We start from the raw sequence: 17,581 nt of genomic DNA, 5'->3' as shown, positions 1-17,581 counted from the left end.
TTTCATCTCGTTATTAGAGCTTTGTAGGAGTTCAATTAACAAGTTTATTTGGTAAGATAAAAGTTTATCAATTAACAAAATATGATTCGATTCGTACTCGATCTTTTTATCGATCTTGCTCAAATGTTAGTGTTCGAATTATTTTTCGGTATCAATAGTGTTCGCGTTTCTCGTGAATCTCGTTTGTAGTTATTTCCATAGCTCGTTTGTGTGAGTCTACGTTGTGTCGTAGACAGGTCTCTGAAAATTGCAAAATATTTCCACACATGTTAAATTCAAAACAAAATTTTATTAACTATTTTCGTGTTTCTTTTCTTATGCAGATAATATGTTAATAATTAAAATTGAATATTTCATGTGGATTTTATACTTAATTTTATTAATATATATTATGGTATTGCTTTATTTTCTCTATTATATTAATATACCTGTGAGTGAAATTTTGACGTTTTCTGCGTGGCCAGAGGTGAAATGCGCCATATATTATAGGATTTACCAAACTGTTGCTCATACCGAAGAAAAAGATTGCGCTTTGCAATTCCTCGCTAAGCTGAAAATATCACAGAAATTTGTAGCCTTTTTAAATAAATTTTATTTTATTTTATTAGCTAAGTTAGTTTCCTTCAATTAAAATATTTGTGTCAAATTAATTTTGAATGAATTATATCGATTGAATAAACGCTCGAATTTAGGGTGAATTTATTTTAGACACCATTTTGTATTTTATACGACGTGATCATTCTCTACTAAAGTAATATTTTTATCTTACTCGACTTTCATTATACTTCATTTTATAAATGCTTTAAGTAATAAGGAATTCTACACGTGAATTTGCCTACAAGTACAGGAAATAGGGTTAAGGAATTAATGTATCAATTCATTTATTTTCTAACTTAATTTCATTATTGATTAGAAAAATAAAATGTTATCGCTACAAATTTTACTCAAAATTTACTAAAAAATTACGAAATCATGAAGATGATAAAGTCGTGAAAATGATAAAGCTATAGAAACAACAGTACGAATTATAAAAAATTATAGAATTATAGAAGTATGAAAAAGGTAGGAAAGTTATGTCGAAAAATTATAAACACTGCAGAATTATACTAATAATGAATCAATTGATTCAATTATAATTAAATAAGGGTTAAAAAGAAAACATAAGAACTTTGTAAAATCTTGTCGAATAATAGAAATACTTACACGCTTATCAGGATTAAGGAACATAAAAATGATCATCATCGTGTAATATGGTGTCCACCAAATGATAAAGGCAGCTACTATAACAATGCTGATCTTTAATGACTTGGCTTTTGCTCGATGCATTAATTTCGTCCGATTCATGTCTCCGTTCACGTGACACATATTATTATTGGTCAGCTTCAATTTGAACATTCTCTCGTTGCCTAAAATCATTTCATTTGCATCTCGAAACGAAAGAATCGTTCGTATATTATGCAGATAGGTGTGTGTTTTATGTCTAAACGTTGATATATGATCAGCGACGAAATACGACGAAAATGAGATACGTTTCAGTTGCACTATTAATAACTTCTATGTTAATTTATAAATCATATTTCATAAAATAGAAGATAATTAGAATAGCGATCGATTTGTCAATTAAATGAAATTATAGAAGAAAAACTATCGTGTTCCATCTTTTCTGAAATTGAAATTTATATTTCAGGTGCACTTACGAGAGATTGTAATCACGGTGGAAGCATATGTGGTGATAAGAATGGCCAGAGGAAGAAGGAACATGAAGAACAAGCTGAGAGATACGTAAAGCTGTTCCTGCCATGGCTCTGTATAAAATCCATGGGTTACGCATTGCGTGAACTCTTCGACGAATGGTCCTTCGGCTACGTGGAATATGATAGCCTATAAAGAATAATAAAACATTAATTAATTAGCGTTATGAAATACAAATGTTTGTCCTCCGGTATAATTTATTTTGCTACGAATTAATTAGAAATAACTTCATCGGTAAATTGATTGTATCGTGCATTTCAGCAGGCTCGTAATGCCAATCTATTCGTTGATTAATAACGCCCGAATCTCGTAGAAATTATTCCTCGATTTATTTCGTTCATTCGTAAACGAGTCGCTTAAAGATCGTAATAAAATGTAAAATAATCAGTTTCTCGGATTTCGATCGTTAGTATAATTAATCTCTTCGATTATCGTTATAACCCTACAAATTCATCGGCGAGTATAATTTATCAGCGTACAAATTAAATAGATTTTTGAGGTCGAATTTACGTGAAATCGACGCTTTTACACGGAATGTACTCCGCGAGTAGCGGCAAGAAAACTTATCATCGATGCTATTGGTAATTATGATAATTTACAATTACAAGTTCTTCGTGCGCGACCTTTTTTTTTCTATTTTCATTTGCATACTCTTGGAACACTTTCAAACCTGCCCATTTTAATTATTTTTAGCTGCGTTTAGAACGACCACGATGGAAAAATTTCCGCATCGATCAACATGGCCGTTACGATCGAGTTCGGAATCACGGAGCATCGTTCATTTGTAATTGTCGATGCTCGTTCGTCGATTATTCAACAGCAATGTGACACAGGACAAACTTTTCGGCTTGTGATTTTATAATAAAATTTCTTGTATTTTTACATTGGTTTCCGGAGAAAGTTGGAACCAACGAAACATGGACTGAAGGTTGCACCTTGGAGAACGAAGTTTACGAAAGGAATAGGCGCCCAGACCGTTTGGACGGCATTTAATTATCATCGTCGTTAAGGTAAACCTTTCCTGCGATTATCTTTCCCTTCTTTCTCATTTTCTCCTCTTTTTTATCTGCCACGTTATTTTCTTTATGACCCAGCTTGGGAAAATGATTTAGGAACAGCCATGGATACTTCTGACCATCTCAATCTCAATGGTTCTGGTTAATCACAAGGATAGTACATGTAAACAAGGATAATAATATTAAAAAAAAATATAGTATATATTAACATAGTATATTAATGTATTAATATACGGTATTAATATATAAGATATACGGGAGGATGGAGGAAAACATACACGAGAATAGAAAACTATTTTTGGATATTTTGAAACGTATTTTAGAATTATCTGCGTTTCAATGAAATGTTCAATCGTATATTCTGTGTGTTGCTTTCTTCTATAGAATAAATTTTTCTGGTACGAACATACTCAACGTATAAAAATGCATGACGTATTGACGGTAACTAATGGCCCAGTAACGAACAGTCATATTAATGACTAATGTTAACGCGTGAAACTGATTCTTTTCCTTTTCTTTTTTTTTTTTTTTTTTTTTTTTTTTTCAAATGTCCTAAAAAATGAGAACAAGGTATTTAGAATAACTGCAGGAATTTTTTGATCGATTTTCCGCGAATTACAAAGAAAGAAAAAAAGAAATGAGGAAAATAGGGGAAATTGAAGATTCATTTTTTGATTTGAAATTTGATATTAACATTTTGTGTATTTATTTGCAGATTTTTGGACAGAACACCATGGTGAGCGAATCGTCTAAAATTCTTGCGCTGATCATCACGGCTATCAGAAATCTTCGTGAATTGAAAGGATCGACGTCGCGGGAGATTTTTAATTATCTCTCATCTGTTTATGATATTTCACCAAATGTAGCACGTCGTCAGGTTAGTCACTTTTTGTTATGTATAATAGAGTAGAACCTTCGTTATTCGAAAATCTGCTCTTCAGGTATTCCGATAACTATGGTTTGTTATTTGATATATTCTAATTCTATGTTTAAGATCTATTCATAACATTTGAATAATAAGCCCACTCTTCATTATAGTTACATTGTGTACATTCATATCCTTCAAGTCATTTCCGCTATCCTTTCACTATGTTCTATATCACGTTTTTCTTCGAGGTTTTAATTTCATAAAACTTTACAGGTTGTTCTCACGTATTTCATTTGTTGTCACTCAGCTTATCTCATCACGTTTACTCTTTAACGTTTACTCCACGCGAACAGATGCATACAGCTTTGAAACGAGGCGTGGAGTACGGTATCTTGAAGAAGAATGGGGGCCATTACATTTTACCGATGAACGGAGACATAAAATGTCAAGAAATTGCCCAGCAGGAGGTCAATCTGCTAGATGTGTGTCGCAGGAACAAGATGCAACGGAAGCTGGGCTGCAAGTGCAAGGGGAAACGACGCAGACGAAGGAGGCGAAAGAGAAGGTTCTGCAGGTGCAAGTCTAGAAGAAGAGCGATGAGGAGGAGACGAAGGCGTAGCATGGGTTGTGGAAGGAGGCGCAGAAGAAGGAGGAGGAAGTGTCGATGCGGCGGTCTAGGAAGCAGAGGCGATCGAAATCGTATGAAAAGGGCTCCGACACCGCAGGCAGACGGGAAGTTCTCGAAGGAGAGAACTTTTGAACCGTCTTTAGAGGCTTACGATTCTGGGGCAAGCGAAAAGACCTCTTTGTCCAGCTTCTCCTCGGCAACAGATTAGGAATCCATGTCGGTGTGTACACTCATAGATCATGTTTATTTTATATGATTCTTGTGTCAGATTATAGACCATTTTATCATGCTCTTCATGACGAAGACCATATAAGACTAAATGCTTTTATTATTCTTTCTACTTGTCTAGGACATCGATTATATATAAGTCATCTTGGAGGTGAGAAATGATATTTATTTACATCAGCAAGTGGGATAAGATTTTTAGGGTTTTTGCAATTTCTCTTATAATTTTATATTTTAATTCATAGCAGTTTAGCTTGAAGTTATTAATGAATTATAAATTTTCTAACTTTGGATGCTTGTGAGGGGAGATAATAATTATTATTAACTATAGTGTTCGACTTGAATTTAATATCTAGGAACTAATCATTGTATCAAATAAAATTGCTGATATCCATCTATTAGCATACTAAAGAGATACAATGATTCATTGAGAGGCAAATAGAATTGGGTTTAGAAGATATTATAGTTGCATATGGTCTTTGAAAATTTGAGAAAATATTTAGTAATATAATGTACCTCAATTCGTAGACTGCAGCGAGTGTTTGTCTGAGATTCGTATTTAAAATTTATTTTTCTTTTAAGTATAAGACGAGGGTGAACGGGTAATTAGTACAGTGACAAAGCAAAGCTTGGAGCCGCAATTTATTCGAGGAGCTTTTCTTTAGAGGCGTGTTACTATGTTTCATTGGGATAACAAATTTATATAATGGTAATCAGCTATAATGAAATAGAAGACGGTTGCGAGAGGAAAAGGTCTAATGAGTGGAAAATTGAAATAACTGTAATCGTATTAGTAATTGGTAGAACGTGGAAAGAATATTTATGAAATATTTATAAATTTAAGAATAAGGGAAATGTCAATTTCAATTAATTTCATTTCTGATGAACATTTAGTTATACCACTTCCTTGCCACTTTATGATAATAGAAAAAGGGTAAATAGCTTTCTGCTTTCTAATGCATTAATATGTTTTCCAGCAGTGTAAGAAGGTATTACAAAATTGAAAGTGAAACTTACTACACTGGCGTTGTATAAGTCAACATAGAAAATTCAGAAGATTACCATGTTGGCCATAAAACGTATCTTTTCAAGAGTGCTAAATTTTCTATAAATTTATATACTTGTATGTTTATATCATCGTCTGTCAATTCAGATTTTTATTCCAATTTTTATTTTTTGAGTATTCCTCCTTGTGTACATGTTACATTGTCACAGTATTTTTTGACATGGTTTTAATATGTCGCGTACCATTTGCGTATTCAACGATGCTTTGTAAGAGTACCATCGAGAGTAAAAATATACAAATGTTACTATTAAATTTCTTGGAAATATTTTTCTCAACAATGTAATATTTATAGTCACGAGCTATTTTTTAAATTGACCACGAACATTTAATCCTGGAACTGGACATTTTTCTGTTCACATAGCTTATATTGCTATTTATATCCAGCGATTGTATCTTGCATAACGTTTCCATACATTTATTTTTCAATTTCAAAGTAATTCAAAAGCAAATCGAGACATTTTGGTTTGCCTACCCAGAGGAATAGCTAAAACGACAATAACGCTTTATCAAAATTAATTCGGGCTTGATTTAATTCTAGTTTTAATACCACTCCCATACTACCTAGCAACATTCATAACCAGTAAAGAGTTTCAATATACCAACTCTATGAAACTCATTAAATATAAATTCCATATTTCCAAAACTCGAAATTAATTTACCATTAACGTTTCTTCCAGCTAGCAAATCGACGTTCTTCAACGTTCAAAGCAACCTTCCTCTTAATTAGTATAAACTGTCATTTTCTGCTACATAAACATCATTACATCTCGGTTTTACTTTAGCCCGAATTTACATATAAATTCGAATTTTTCCCTGTCCAGACATTCGGAACTGTTTTGCACACCTGCATTTCAGAGTTTTCGGTTTTATCACAAAAACCGCACGTGACATTCTGCGGTCGGTTCAGTTTCCAATTTCGATATGATGTTCTCTACCGTGTTTTACGAATTCATCCCCGTTACTGGACGTGACGAGTTCCTCATTTTAAGCTAAATTAAAAGCAGGACAGTGAGGATAAATTGGACTGTAGAAAAAGTAATTATCAGCGAACTAACGCCAGGGAAAAGAGGGGTTTTAATCGACGCAGTTAGACGAAGTCTCGTTTGTAATCCTCTTACATTAACCGGGGATCGCGGGTAATTGTATTAATTACGAGCATAAATTACGTTAACTAAAAACTATCGTGACGATAACGGATACGAATCTCGCTGGATAAGGGAGACATATCGGGCAGTGGATCTTTTATTCTCGGGCCGATTCCTTCGAGCCACGTTACTCCGTGATTTGCATCACGAACGGGCAATTACTTTTACACGGGCTTAACTTTCATCGATTTAACTTTAATCGTTGTTCCTAAAATGTGAATTGCATATTGAAATTTTTTAATCATTCTTCCTCCTTATATAAAACTTGAGATACTTTTAATAGGATTTATTGCAACTTTTATTAGCATCTTCTTCTTCTTTTTAAATAAATTGGAAGTTTCGATATGGAAAGGGTTAATTCATGAAAATAATCGTTATTTTATAATTTGTAATTACTTTCATGAAATCGATAGGGTAAATCAATTTTAGAAAATTAATTTTCGCTTCGCCTTCAAAGAAAATGAGCTTTCAAAGCAAAATCACTATGTTCGACGAAATGAAATATTATTCAACATTGCGAATATTCATCCAAAATTCAAGTAATACTTGTAAAAACTCGGCTATCGTTTTAATATATAGAAACATTCCAATACATAGGACATTCTGTATATTAAATTCTAAAATTCGATATAATATGCCTCGTAAGAGTTCTATATACAATTTCGTATAAATTTATCCAGCATGTTGATTAATTTTTAATTTCGATTCCGAGAAAACGAGCAGAAGGAACTGGTTTTTCCAATTATTTCACCCACTTTTTTCCCTCTTTGTAGTATCATTTTTTATACTGCTAAGTCTACTCAGTTTCTCATGGTCATCGTTGTAATGTAATCACTCGCTATTTGCGAGCATATTACACGAAGATTATTCCTAATTTTATGCAACAGCGTTTGGTTAGCCGGTGTTCCCCGCGGGTTCGCTCTGGTTTCAAACTAAGCAGCAGGAAGGACGAAGATAAAAGGAAAAGGTGGAAAAGAACAAGCTAGAATATAAAAACCGAGCAGTGCTTTTAATTCTTACTTTCAAGGATTCGCGGAAGTTGCACGCGGTAACCGGATGTCAGCTGTTGTAAATTACTTTTTAATTGCGAATCAGTCGCTGGATCGGTCTCATCGATCGAACTTTTAATTCGTCCGAGGCAGACAAATTTCGGACAAGCAACGGAAAGTTTTCCCGACCTCGTGTGTGAAATCCGTATGGCGTAGAGAGACCGTCAAATTAGAAATTTAGAAACAAAATTTAGACAGAATATTCTGGAAATCGTTTCATCGGTTGTTGATTACACATTAAATATCCTAGAGTTTTGTATTGGTATTATTTTCAGATAATACGATGGAAATTAATCTGCTGTATGATATATATCTTGGCATCGCGTTATCTTCATCAAATATCGAAAACATTAGAAATATACAGGCGGAAGACTGAAATAGCGCAGAAAAGAAGTAAATAGATATAATTTGTATTATTTGTTTAGTTATTGTATTATTTGTTATTATCTTCAGTCGAAGAAAATTTCTCGCTTCGAAGAAATTACAGGGAAAGTAAGTTGTAATTCGCGTTGTGTAAAAATCATCCTTCGATTACGTGTTAAGAAACGTGAATTTGAATCTCCTCTATAATTAATTTAAAATACACGTATTTTTTAAAGCGTATTAAATGCACGTTAAATGTGCGTTAAAATTCGTTTCTACAGGTATTGTTCGATTTTAGAGAAATAATACGTAAACTTCGAATCAGTTGTGATACTGCGTATCTACGTATCGAATTTAATCCTCTTACTAGTAATTAGATATCATATAACACGATCCTTTATTAAATTATGTAGCAAATTTGAATAATAACGAGCAGCGAACGCAATTAAATTTACAAACCATCAAAATAGACGAGCTGTTCATTTTGAGGTTTTAATTGCTTGCTCATCTACAGGTTTCTACATTCGAAGAAACCAAAAATGGAAAGAGAAATAGTTATCCTTAAACGATTATTCCGTAAACAACTTTAGATACTTATTAAACGGTGATTTCTATTTTCCGTAATAAAATGTTTCATAATAATCGTGACAACGTACAAGTGACGAATAAGCAATTGTACGAAGATGATATTTAATTTAAGGATATTTACTTCTCGAAATTAGTCTAACTTCAAGCCATTTGGCTTTATCGTCATATTATAATTACGTATAATTACGTAGTACCCTTATATCAATTCTTACCTGAGGTGTTGCCAGCACTATAGACAGTATCCATATCACGCTGATCAGTTTCAAACACCTGTCAGCAGTGCTCAGTCCTTTCATCGGATATCGTATCGCGAAGAACCTGTCCACGCCTATCAACACCAGGACGAAGGTACTAAGGTACAAGCTGAGCAGTTGCAAGAACTTGAATAACTTGCACACGACGTTTCCGAAGATCCACGCCACCGTATAGCTCCATATAGCCTCTCCGCCCATGCAAAACACCGTGACTAACAGATCAGCCACTGCCAGATGCAGGATCAAGGTGTAGATCGATGACCAAGCGTGTTGTCTTCGATGGTTCCTCGTGATGGAGTAGATGGTCGCCGCGTTTCCGACTAAACTGAGCACCGTCATCACGGCCAAGAAGATTACTTTGAAAAAGGTGGCGCTGGTCAGTTGTGGCGCGTGTTCTAGACATGTTACGTTGTTCAGAATACCAGAACGAAACAGGTGGTCGAGTTCGCTCATGTTGCGCCATGATCGAGCGTCAAGGGCTAGGTCAAGACCGCTAGAGTGGCTGAAGAAGTCGGTCAAATTGTCGCAGGGTGGTAACACGTTCTGGAGATAGTAGACTGATGGCCGTCTAGGATACGTAGTCATCTTTGGTGCTCTTCTGCTTTGCTTTCCCCGGTCATCGTATCTGTGAATGGTAACATTTTATTGGTGATTTGCATAACGGTCTGTGAATATATTATCTAGAATACTACGTTCCATATATTGCGGTATATAGGATATCGTGCGCTAACTAGTAACTAGTAAGCATGTGCGGTTAAAGCTGATTAAACAAATGTACTCTTCGAATTAAGTATAATATGCTACAGTCATGATATACAATTATGATAGTAGCTTATAATTCTACTCTAGTCTGCATACTTTGGTCGGCACATAGTAACGAGGCACAAATGTTATTTGAATGTGTGAGTTAATGGCGTACTAAAGTAATGTAAATCAAGTACATAATACAGAAATGCGAGTATCATTTAACGAGAATTTCGACAAACGTGTCTGGATAATCAGATGATGGATAATTAATGTCCAGGCAATTGAAAGTCTGATGAATCGGAAATTCGGATAATCGCTATTCAATAATCGTCCATTCACTGTAACAGCCTATTACTAATAGGGTAACAAATATACACTCGATGAATGATCTTCGAATTTTATAGGGACTAGCTATAAAAATATTTTACCTAACCATGGTCTTACTCTTGTCATAGGCTCATAAAATATGATATATAAATAGGAAAGCACAAAATGTAGGAAAATAGAAGGATATACGATGTTACGAAAAGTCAACGTGACGATAAAAATTTCTTTGTATCAAGATTACAGCGGAGGACAGAAAACGCGATGTCACAAATTTTACTGAATCTACCCACGCTGAGTTTATACGAAGAACAAAACACATCGCGATCTAGAGCACAAGCTATGTCCACGTGCATCTCCCGAAATAGCGAAGTTTAAAACTGAAAACACCGCGAGTTGTAACTTTACATTCGCGAAAAATAATTCCAAACTTTATTTCACGGTATATGGAACTCATAAATATTTCGTTCTTTCATTTTTAGTTGGCAATAAAGCATTTCCATAAAAAGTTTGTCCAAGGACTTACACTCACCTCCGATAGTCGCTGTTTCCAAAAAGAGCGACGGATTTTTAGAACTTCCACGTAAATGACGAGTGGACACTGGGTTCGCGCTAAGTTGGCAACATTCAGCTGAGAGAAGTCGCAGGACTTCGTTGGCGCCGTTATTTCGTTGATTGTTCACATTTGTTGAACACTGGGTCCTTTTATTCGCCAAATGGCTGCCTTTGTTTCGTTCGTGTCTTCAGTGTCGTTTATCCAAAGCATTGCTCCAGTTTGAAATTTGTAAATAATCCATATTTTCGGCATCCCGCATTTACCACTGACATTGAGGTTAGGGTTCCTTCGATTTGTTCTTCGCGTGTTTCGAAGAGGATGCAATGATCGAAAGGGACCTTCCTTGGCTGAAATTGTAAACGAAATAAAACTAAATTAATTCTTTTCAAGACACGAAGACGAGATTCTAAGATGTTGTCGAATGAATAGTTAATTAGTTTATATCCTTTCTTCTTCTTAAATCGCCGGGTATAGTTTACACGACGATACATATATCTTCGATGGAATTTCTTGTAATGACAAAATGACAGAATCGAGACAATGTACTTCGGTAATAGAGCATCTTAATCACCGGCTACTGATTTTATGCACATGTGTTTTTTTCCTTTATCAGAGGCGATTCAGTTTTTATTAAATGAACAATCATCGAACGGAAGTTAGGTCAAATCCGGCACTTGGCAATTCCTTTTGTTTTCCACAGCATGGAATCGGCTATAAACAGTTTACTATTTGTGATTCAAATGCTACTATAATTCCTACCTATCATAAATGATAATAAGTGAATGTACTGATCTTTCATCCCTGGAGTGTCTCATAGATAGCAGCCATATGTAAGCTTCTAAAAGCCATGTATAAACTTCTAAACTTACTTTTTAAATTCCTCCTCGCTATCTAACGATTCTACGAAAATACGATTAAAGAATTAATTTAATAACATAATTATCGGCTATCCAAGAGTGCGTTAAAATTACACAAAGGGGAGATCGTTCGTTTTGAAAATCACAATTTCGTCTCGGAATCTCCTAGTTTCTTTCACCGATGCATTCATTTGGTCTCATATTCCGCGAAACGAATGTCAGCATTTTTATTCCGAAATATCACCGAAGCGCGAAAGAAAGGACAAAGACTGGCGGGGAAGGTATCCAGAAAATTCCGCCAAGTAATATCTTTCATCTTGAAATGTTGAGGAGAGGAGGAAAAATAAAGAGTAAGAAAGAAAGATGGGGAAATAAAAAGCGAGGAAGTAAATATGCGCGCGAAGAAAAGTCACGAGGACGTTCTGCAAGGTCGATCGTCTTCGTTCGATGCATCGAGCACTTATGTCAGAGGTCGTGACAAAGAAATTCATTTTCCCGTAAAATATACGCGACGCGTTCATTATGAACGATATGGTCTTCGTTCTAGTTTTGCGCTCATTCCAGAGTCGTTCCGCAGAAGGAGACTGACCTCGAGGACAGTTCCCATCGCGTAGCTTTTTCTATGGAGCAGCGAGTTATGTCGTCTCCTTTGCATACATTTGTATCCTTTAAATGCATCGTTTCCACCAGTCGAGGAGGACGAATCAAATGTTAAAAAGGAAAAATGCGTTGGAAGAGTTTCGCTGAGAGCAACTGCGAGTATGCTCAGTCTTTCAGCCATGATAAATTTTCCAAGGACTTTTATCATTGAGATCGATCATTTTTTATGTCGTTATAATTCAAATAAACGCCATCGGAAAATAATTCGCTATCGAGCTGTATTCTTTTGTATTTCGTGTTGAAATAATTAAAAGCGAACGTGCTGTCATTTAGTAAAAATAAAGGTAAAATGAACGTTGCGATTTTGAAGAACAGCAGTATCGCTGCAATTTCTCAGGCGAGAAATTGATCAAGAAAATAATTAATAATTAACGCGATATAACGATTTCAATTTTTAGGTCGAAGATTAATTTTATTTTAATCAATCCTGCACACCGGTACCTCTATCGTTCAATCGCACGCAATTTTGGCAAAATTTTCCCATACCTTTTGACAATCGAATCGCGCTCGCGTGACATAAGCGTGCCTAGGGGAAATCTTATCAATTGAAATGTGAAGAAAACGAGAAAATAAGGTACTCGGAATGAGAAAAAGCAAGTTAGGTAAAAAACAGTTTATCATCACTTGTCGGGCTTGCTGTTTTTGCAAGCATTTGTACATGTAATATGTGTATTTACCAGCGTTTCTGTGTTTATCAATTCTATACAAGAGTCGTGTTACTTGATTTATTACGTGTTATTAATTCCGTGTAATTTGTCTGTAGCAGTTCAATAGGACAGAAATATTAAACTAGATCGTTTATGATTTTACGTAATTCAGCAATTAATAAAGAGTCAGGATAATAGGGGTTTTTAATAAAATTTTTTTATTTTTCATGTAAATTTCTTATTCTTTTCTCTCGCGTGAGCTGTACAAGTTTTCTAACAATAAATATTCACACCTGCGAGATCCTTTGACATTGTTTTGCAAGAAAATCTCTGCAAAAGAACGATAGTGAAATGTTTTTTTTTTATTTCACTAGTTCACTTCGTTAACATCGATATGTCAATGTCAGTTTTCCATGATACACGGATTATCAAACATTGATCGGACAATCGCGTTAATTTGATCGCACGATTTCTCGGTCCGCATTTAGCAGAGATTAAAATTAAAATTGAAAATTGTTTGAAAATTGTTGTATTCGTTAGATACAAACGTGACACGCCACTTTTTGCAACCTAGATCAATCGTGAATCTAATTTTAACATCGATTTCTCGCGTATGGTGATTCGGATTAATTTATGAACTTACCAATTTTCGCGTCTTTCGAATTCCTCGTAGAAATTTGATTTTTATCACCTTTATTTTCTCACAGTGTATATTTAATTATTATTTTCCATTGTCACACGTGAAATATTTTTGTGCAAGAATATTTATATTTATAACTACGCGTTTCAGTTTTATGTTTACACTTCGTTTTCGGTTTTTGTAGTTTGTGTTTATACTCCTTGGTAATTCCGGTTTTAAATATTATTTGTTCGGTAATAATTCTGTGATTTTATCGCTTCTCTCATTATTCTGTTATTTTCTTTTTTAATTTCTTTCAATTTATCGAATACATCGCACGCAATGTTTACACGAAATTGTTCACGAATTTGTCATTTGAAAACGAATGTAATAACATTCGATGCTCAATCTGTTAGAGAGTACAATTTCATCGGAAACACGTCTGTTCCAGCGATACAACTTCACAATTCCGCTTCTCGTATCGAATAAAATTTTTCACAGAATCTTCGACAGACAAAAACACGAACACTTGGATTGCTGGTGCGATTGATTATCAGACGTAATTTATTCCCGATTCAATGAAGTAAATCTGTGTTGCATAGAAAATTCCTTTCTTTGTTGCTCCTCTTAAAATTGATAGAATTGTACTTAACAACCGCGTTCACGGTGCATACTTGTTCTTGTTCGAGGGCCGATTCGTTCTTTATCTCTATATTCCTTGCATCGCGGTTTTTCATTCGGTCGCATAATACGACAGACGGCAAACGAAGAGAAGTGGTGACAGTATCGTGTCGTGCTTGTAACGATATAATTACAATGACATCAAAAACTAATGGTAATGTTCGATTACAGCAGAACCGAGTATCACGAGTCGATGAATTTCTCACGAGTGCTTCATTTTCCCACATCGATCATTATTTCATCTGCATTTTACATATTCCGTATTATAAACACGTCTGAATCCAATTTTCCATTCTTACGAATGCCAAACTGTCTATGAGACTTTGAAATACAACCGTGTTTTAAATCGTTCTCATGATGGTTATCATAAAATTGTTACTACAATATCGTCATCGCGAAACCGGGTTATCAACATTAAACACATCAGCGTAACTTTAAAATCGTTTTCACGATTGTTATCATATCGCGAAATGACTATTGTAATATCTGTATCACGAAATCGGCGTTAAATAGCTCGACGCAACTTTAAAATTCGGGTGTGCTCGAAATTTCTCACACCGTTGTTGCTATAAAATTACCGTTATTATAAAACTGTAATGTTATTTTAAAATCGAGTCGTTAATATTAATCGAGCACATGTAGCTTCAAAGTTCATTCGTATTTAAAATCGTTCTCACGCTCGTTGTTGTAAAATAATTATTATAATGTTATTACGAAATCGGATAACTGGAAATTTGCGAATTATCGGGCAGTAAATGTAAGATTCCCTGTTTTCGCACAGTAACCCGTTCGGTACGCGGAAATCGACTAGCAATGAAAGATAATGGCGTCAGTGTCAGCCAGATCTTCTGTCTCCTTTTTACTTCTTTCATTCTCTGCACTTTGTGCCCCATCCATTTTACGCTGTATGATGCAAATGATTTAAATATGAATACGTAAGTAATACATTATTCAGTTCTACTTTTTGCCAAGAATTCATTACATTTTTACGAAACTATGTTCTCTCCAAATGTACGCAATAACCATCGTTATTCGGTCAGCATTTCCAATCTCCTTTCGTTCAGTACTCATTACCAGATTCATAAACACTGTCACGAATCCGATTTACGCATCAGCTCGAATCAATGGCTCTGAAAAAAATCCAGCTCCATACCGACTCCACTAGAGATTACGAACTACAAGCTGAGAAACTTTACCGAGTTAACTAGCTACGTACCAGCGAGTCCCATTGTCCCAAGTGTTCTGAAAGTTCCAAAGAATAAAACGACCACCGGCCGTGTCTCCGTCCCTTCTTTATCAATTTGTACGAGCAGACTCCATCAATCGAATTCGCCACAACTTTTCCCTCCTTCCACGTTCTTCTATCCACATCGCCATGGGAATCGCTGTTTTATCTCTTCTACGCAACTTGCTCCCTTCCACGGACAAACGTGCCAGCTAAAACGAAAATTAAAGAAGGAGAAAAGAACGAAAATCAGTCTCACGGATGAGAATCGTAAAAATAATAAGACGAACGCTGGGTGGAGTGAAGATGGACGCTATGGGAAACGTATGTACGGTACATTGTGTGCACAGTGTGCTATGGCTTGTGAAGAAAGACGAGAAACGAGAGAGAGGTGAATAGGTTGAGGCAAAATGCACAGTGGTGCTATCTAGTTGCGTTGTCGATGGAACCACGGGATGTTGGAGGGGTCTCATGGTTTAAACATTGGTCGGAGCTTAATATGAACGACAGCATAAAAGGCTGTTGCCCGGGAAACGTGGGTCGGGAGAGGAACTTTTGGTCCAGGAAAGAGCAATGAGAGAAAGAGGGGAGTGAGAAACGAGAAGAGGCAGCAGTTGCTTTCAAGAAAGGAGCTAGGCGAAAGAAGAGGAAAAAGGGAAGAAAGCGAAGTTCGCTGTTGCTTGATGAGCTAGTCGCTTGATTGGACTGGATGTCGATAAGACGGCGCTGAATCACGCAGAAGACAGAAATCAGGTTCGATTTGTTTGGACCTACCGAAACGTTAAACGCGTTGTGTTCGACGGCTTTGCGAGCAGCCTGGTCGGATTTATCGTTTTTAATTACCTTTGCAGTATGCAAGGGGATTGTTTGCTTCCGTCGAAATTGCAATTCGAACCGCAAGATGGCAGCAGTAGGCGACAGAGTGATTTTAAAATCAGAGAGGCTGTACGTATATATAGATGTATATCGATAAGATCAATACGTATGTTTAGTAGAGTGAATAATTTATACTTTCATTGTATAATTACAAAAGTTCATTTCTTCTTATTTTACCGTTACTCGTGTTTGAATATTCCTAAATTTATTGATGTTTGAGAAAGTATTTAGGAATTGGTTATAATTTTTCTTACAATCTTTCTCTTTGAGAAATTCTGTGATTAAACGAGGTATTTAAGAAATTAATGGACGGTGTTTTCTTAAAGTGATACGTGGACACTTTTTTCCAGATTTTTGTTTTACCTTCATTACTACTTTAGGAGATTGATAAATACATTTTGTACATTTAATACGAGTCATGGTGAGAATTTTAGTTCTCAACAAATGTTGGTGGCATTGGTGAAGTGGAAGGTAAATTTCCTATGTTGCTCGTTTCTATATAATTTGTGGAAGTTATGTCAGAATGCTCTCGGTCACACATGAATGTGTGAAAATGAATTTATATTATAAATTTCTGGTAATTTAATCACCTGTACCTATTTCATTAGAATCTGTTTTAGGTGATAAATATATGACATATATATCGAAGATATTATTCCAAAACAGTGTTACGTTAAGAATGGTTTCTTGAAATAGAGTATGATGGATACTTTTGGTTTACATACATATTCACTAGGAAATGGTAAAGCTTTAAATTATTTCATTTTATTTAACAATTTAATCGTTAAATTGTCATAGGGCGATTAATCATTTTTTTTAATACGTTCAATTATCCCCTTTTTATGTCTATAGATATATGTAGGATCGGATTTTGAGTGGATTGACTTAAGATAGTATTGTTGGCTTCTTAATAGAATAAAATAAGCTTATAAATAGAATGACGGCTATGAAACAAGAGAGGTGGGCACGTCCTTCTGATCTTTCTTAGCCTGACTTGGACTTCTTACATACTCTCTGATTGACACACTGGTACACTCTTCAAGACTGCAAAAAGACTGGCTTAAAAAATCCTTAAAGACTGACTCGCCCGCGCCCTTATTTAAGCCATTCATTCTGTCCTTTTTCATACCTAGGCTTTCCTTCCCAATCATGCCCCTTTTCCACGCAACCTCGGTGGGCCAGGTTCTTCAACCACTCTGAACGCATTCCTAAACTTTCGCTCGACTCTACCATAAATATTCTTTGCAGTCAATCCTCTTGAACGCGATCACTTTCGTTCTAAGCCCAAACACTCTTGACATTCTTTCAGGACTATACTCATCTCAATCCTACATATATTTAGTATACTCTTTGATGATATTTTATTTATTTATATTAATATTAACGCCAAATAATAATAATAGTTGTGTGTTTCAAATGAAAATCATGTATCTAC

General features: G+C 35.2%; 1 protein-coding gene across 2 annotated transcripts; it reads right to left on the bottom strand.

Annotated features, from left to right (window-relative positions):
- Window positions 1–48: 48 nt before the first annotated feature.
- Window positions 49–14,844, bottom strand: Crzr (corazonin receptor). 2 transcript variants are annotated; one of them, XM_017906979.1, is made up of 7 exons: window positions 13,389–14,844; window positions 10,558–10,928; window positions 8,913–9,579; window positions 1,698–1,881; window positions 1,204–1,406; window positions 429–550; window positions 58–240 (listed from the first exon to the last, which is right to left on the bottom strand). In XM_017906979.1, exons 3-7 carry the CDS (start codon window positions 9,537–9,539, stop codon window positions 120–122), a joined length of 1,257 nt encoding a protein of 418 aa, XP_017762468.1. In that variant the 5' UTR covers window positions 9,540–9,579; window positions 10,558–10,928; window positions 13,389–14,844; the 3' UTR covers window positions 58–119. The 2 variants fall into 2 exon arrangements, with proteins under 2 accessions (XP_017762469.1, XP_017762468.1); XM_017906980.1 differs by lacking the exons at window positions 10,558–10,928; window positions 13,389–14,844 and having other exon boundaries at window positions 49–240; window positions 8,913–9,279; window positions 9,377–9,499.
- Window positions 14,845–17,581: the final 2,737 nt, after the last annotated feature.

The sequence above is a fragment of the Eufriesea mexicana genome, unplaced genomic scaffold (assembly GCF_001483705.2).
Source record: "Eufriesea mexicana isolate 0111107269 unplaced genomic scaffold, ASM148370v2 scaffold6800, whole genome shotgun sequence".
NCBI classification, from domain to species: domain Eukaryota; kingdom Metazoa; phylum Arthropoda; class Insecta; order Hymenoptera; family Apidae; genus Eufriesea; species Eufriesea mexicana.
The sequence above is the reverse complement of the archived record's forward strand: the minus strand, read 5'-3'. Positions and strand labels throughout refer to the sequence as shown.

What these genes read in the sequence shown, in the direction of transcription:
- Crzr (XM_017906979.1), bottom strand. Translation starts at nt 9,539, where the DNA reads ATGACTACGTATCCTAGACGGCCATCAGTCTACTATCTCCAGAACGTG. An exon ending in TCCTTAATCCTGATAAGCGT is followed by an intron (nt 551 to 1,203) that starts GTAAGTATTTCT and finishes TGATATTTTCAG; the next exon opens with CTTAGCGAGGAATTGCAAAG. An exon ending in CGTCAAAATTTCACTCACAG is followed by an intron (nt 241 to 428) that starts GTATATTAATAT and finishes TGCAATTTTCAG; the next exon opens with AGACCTGTCTACGACACAAC.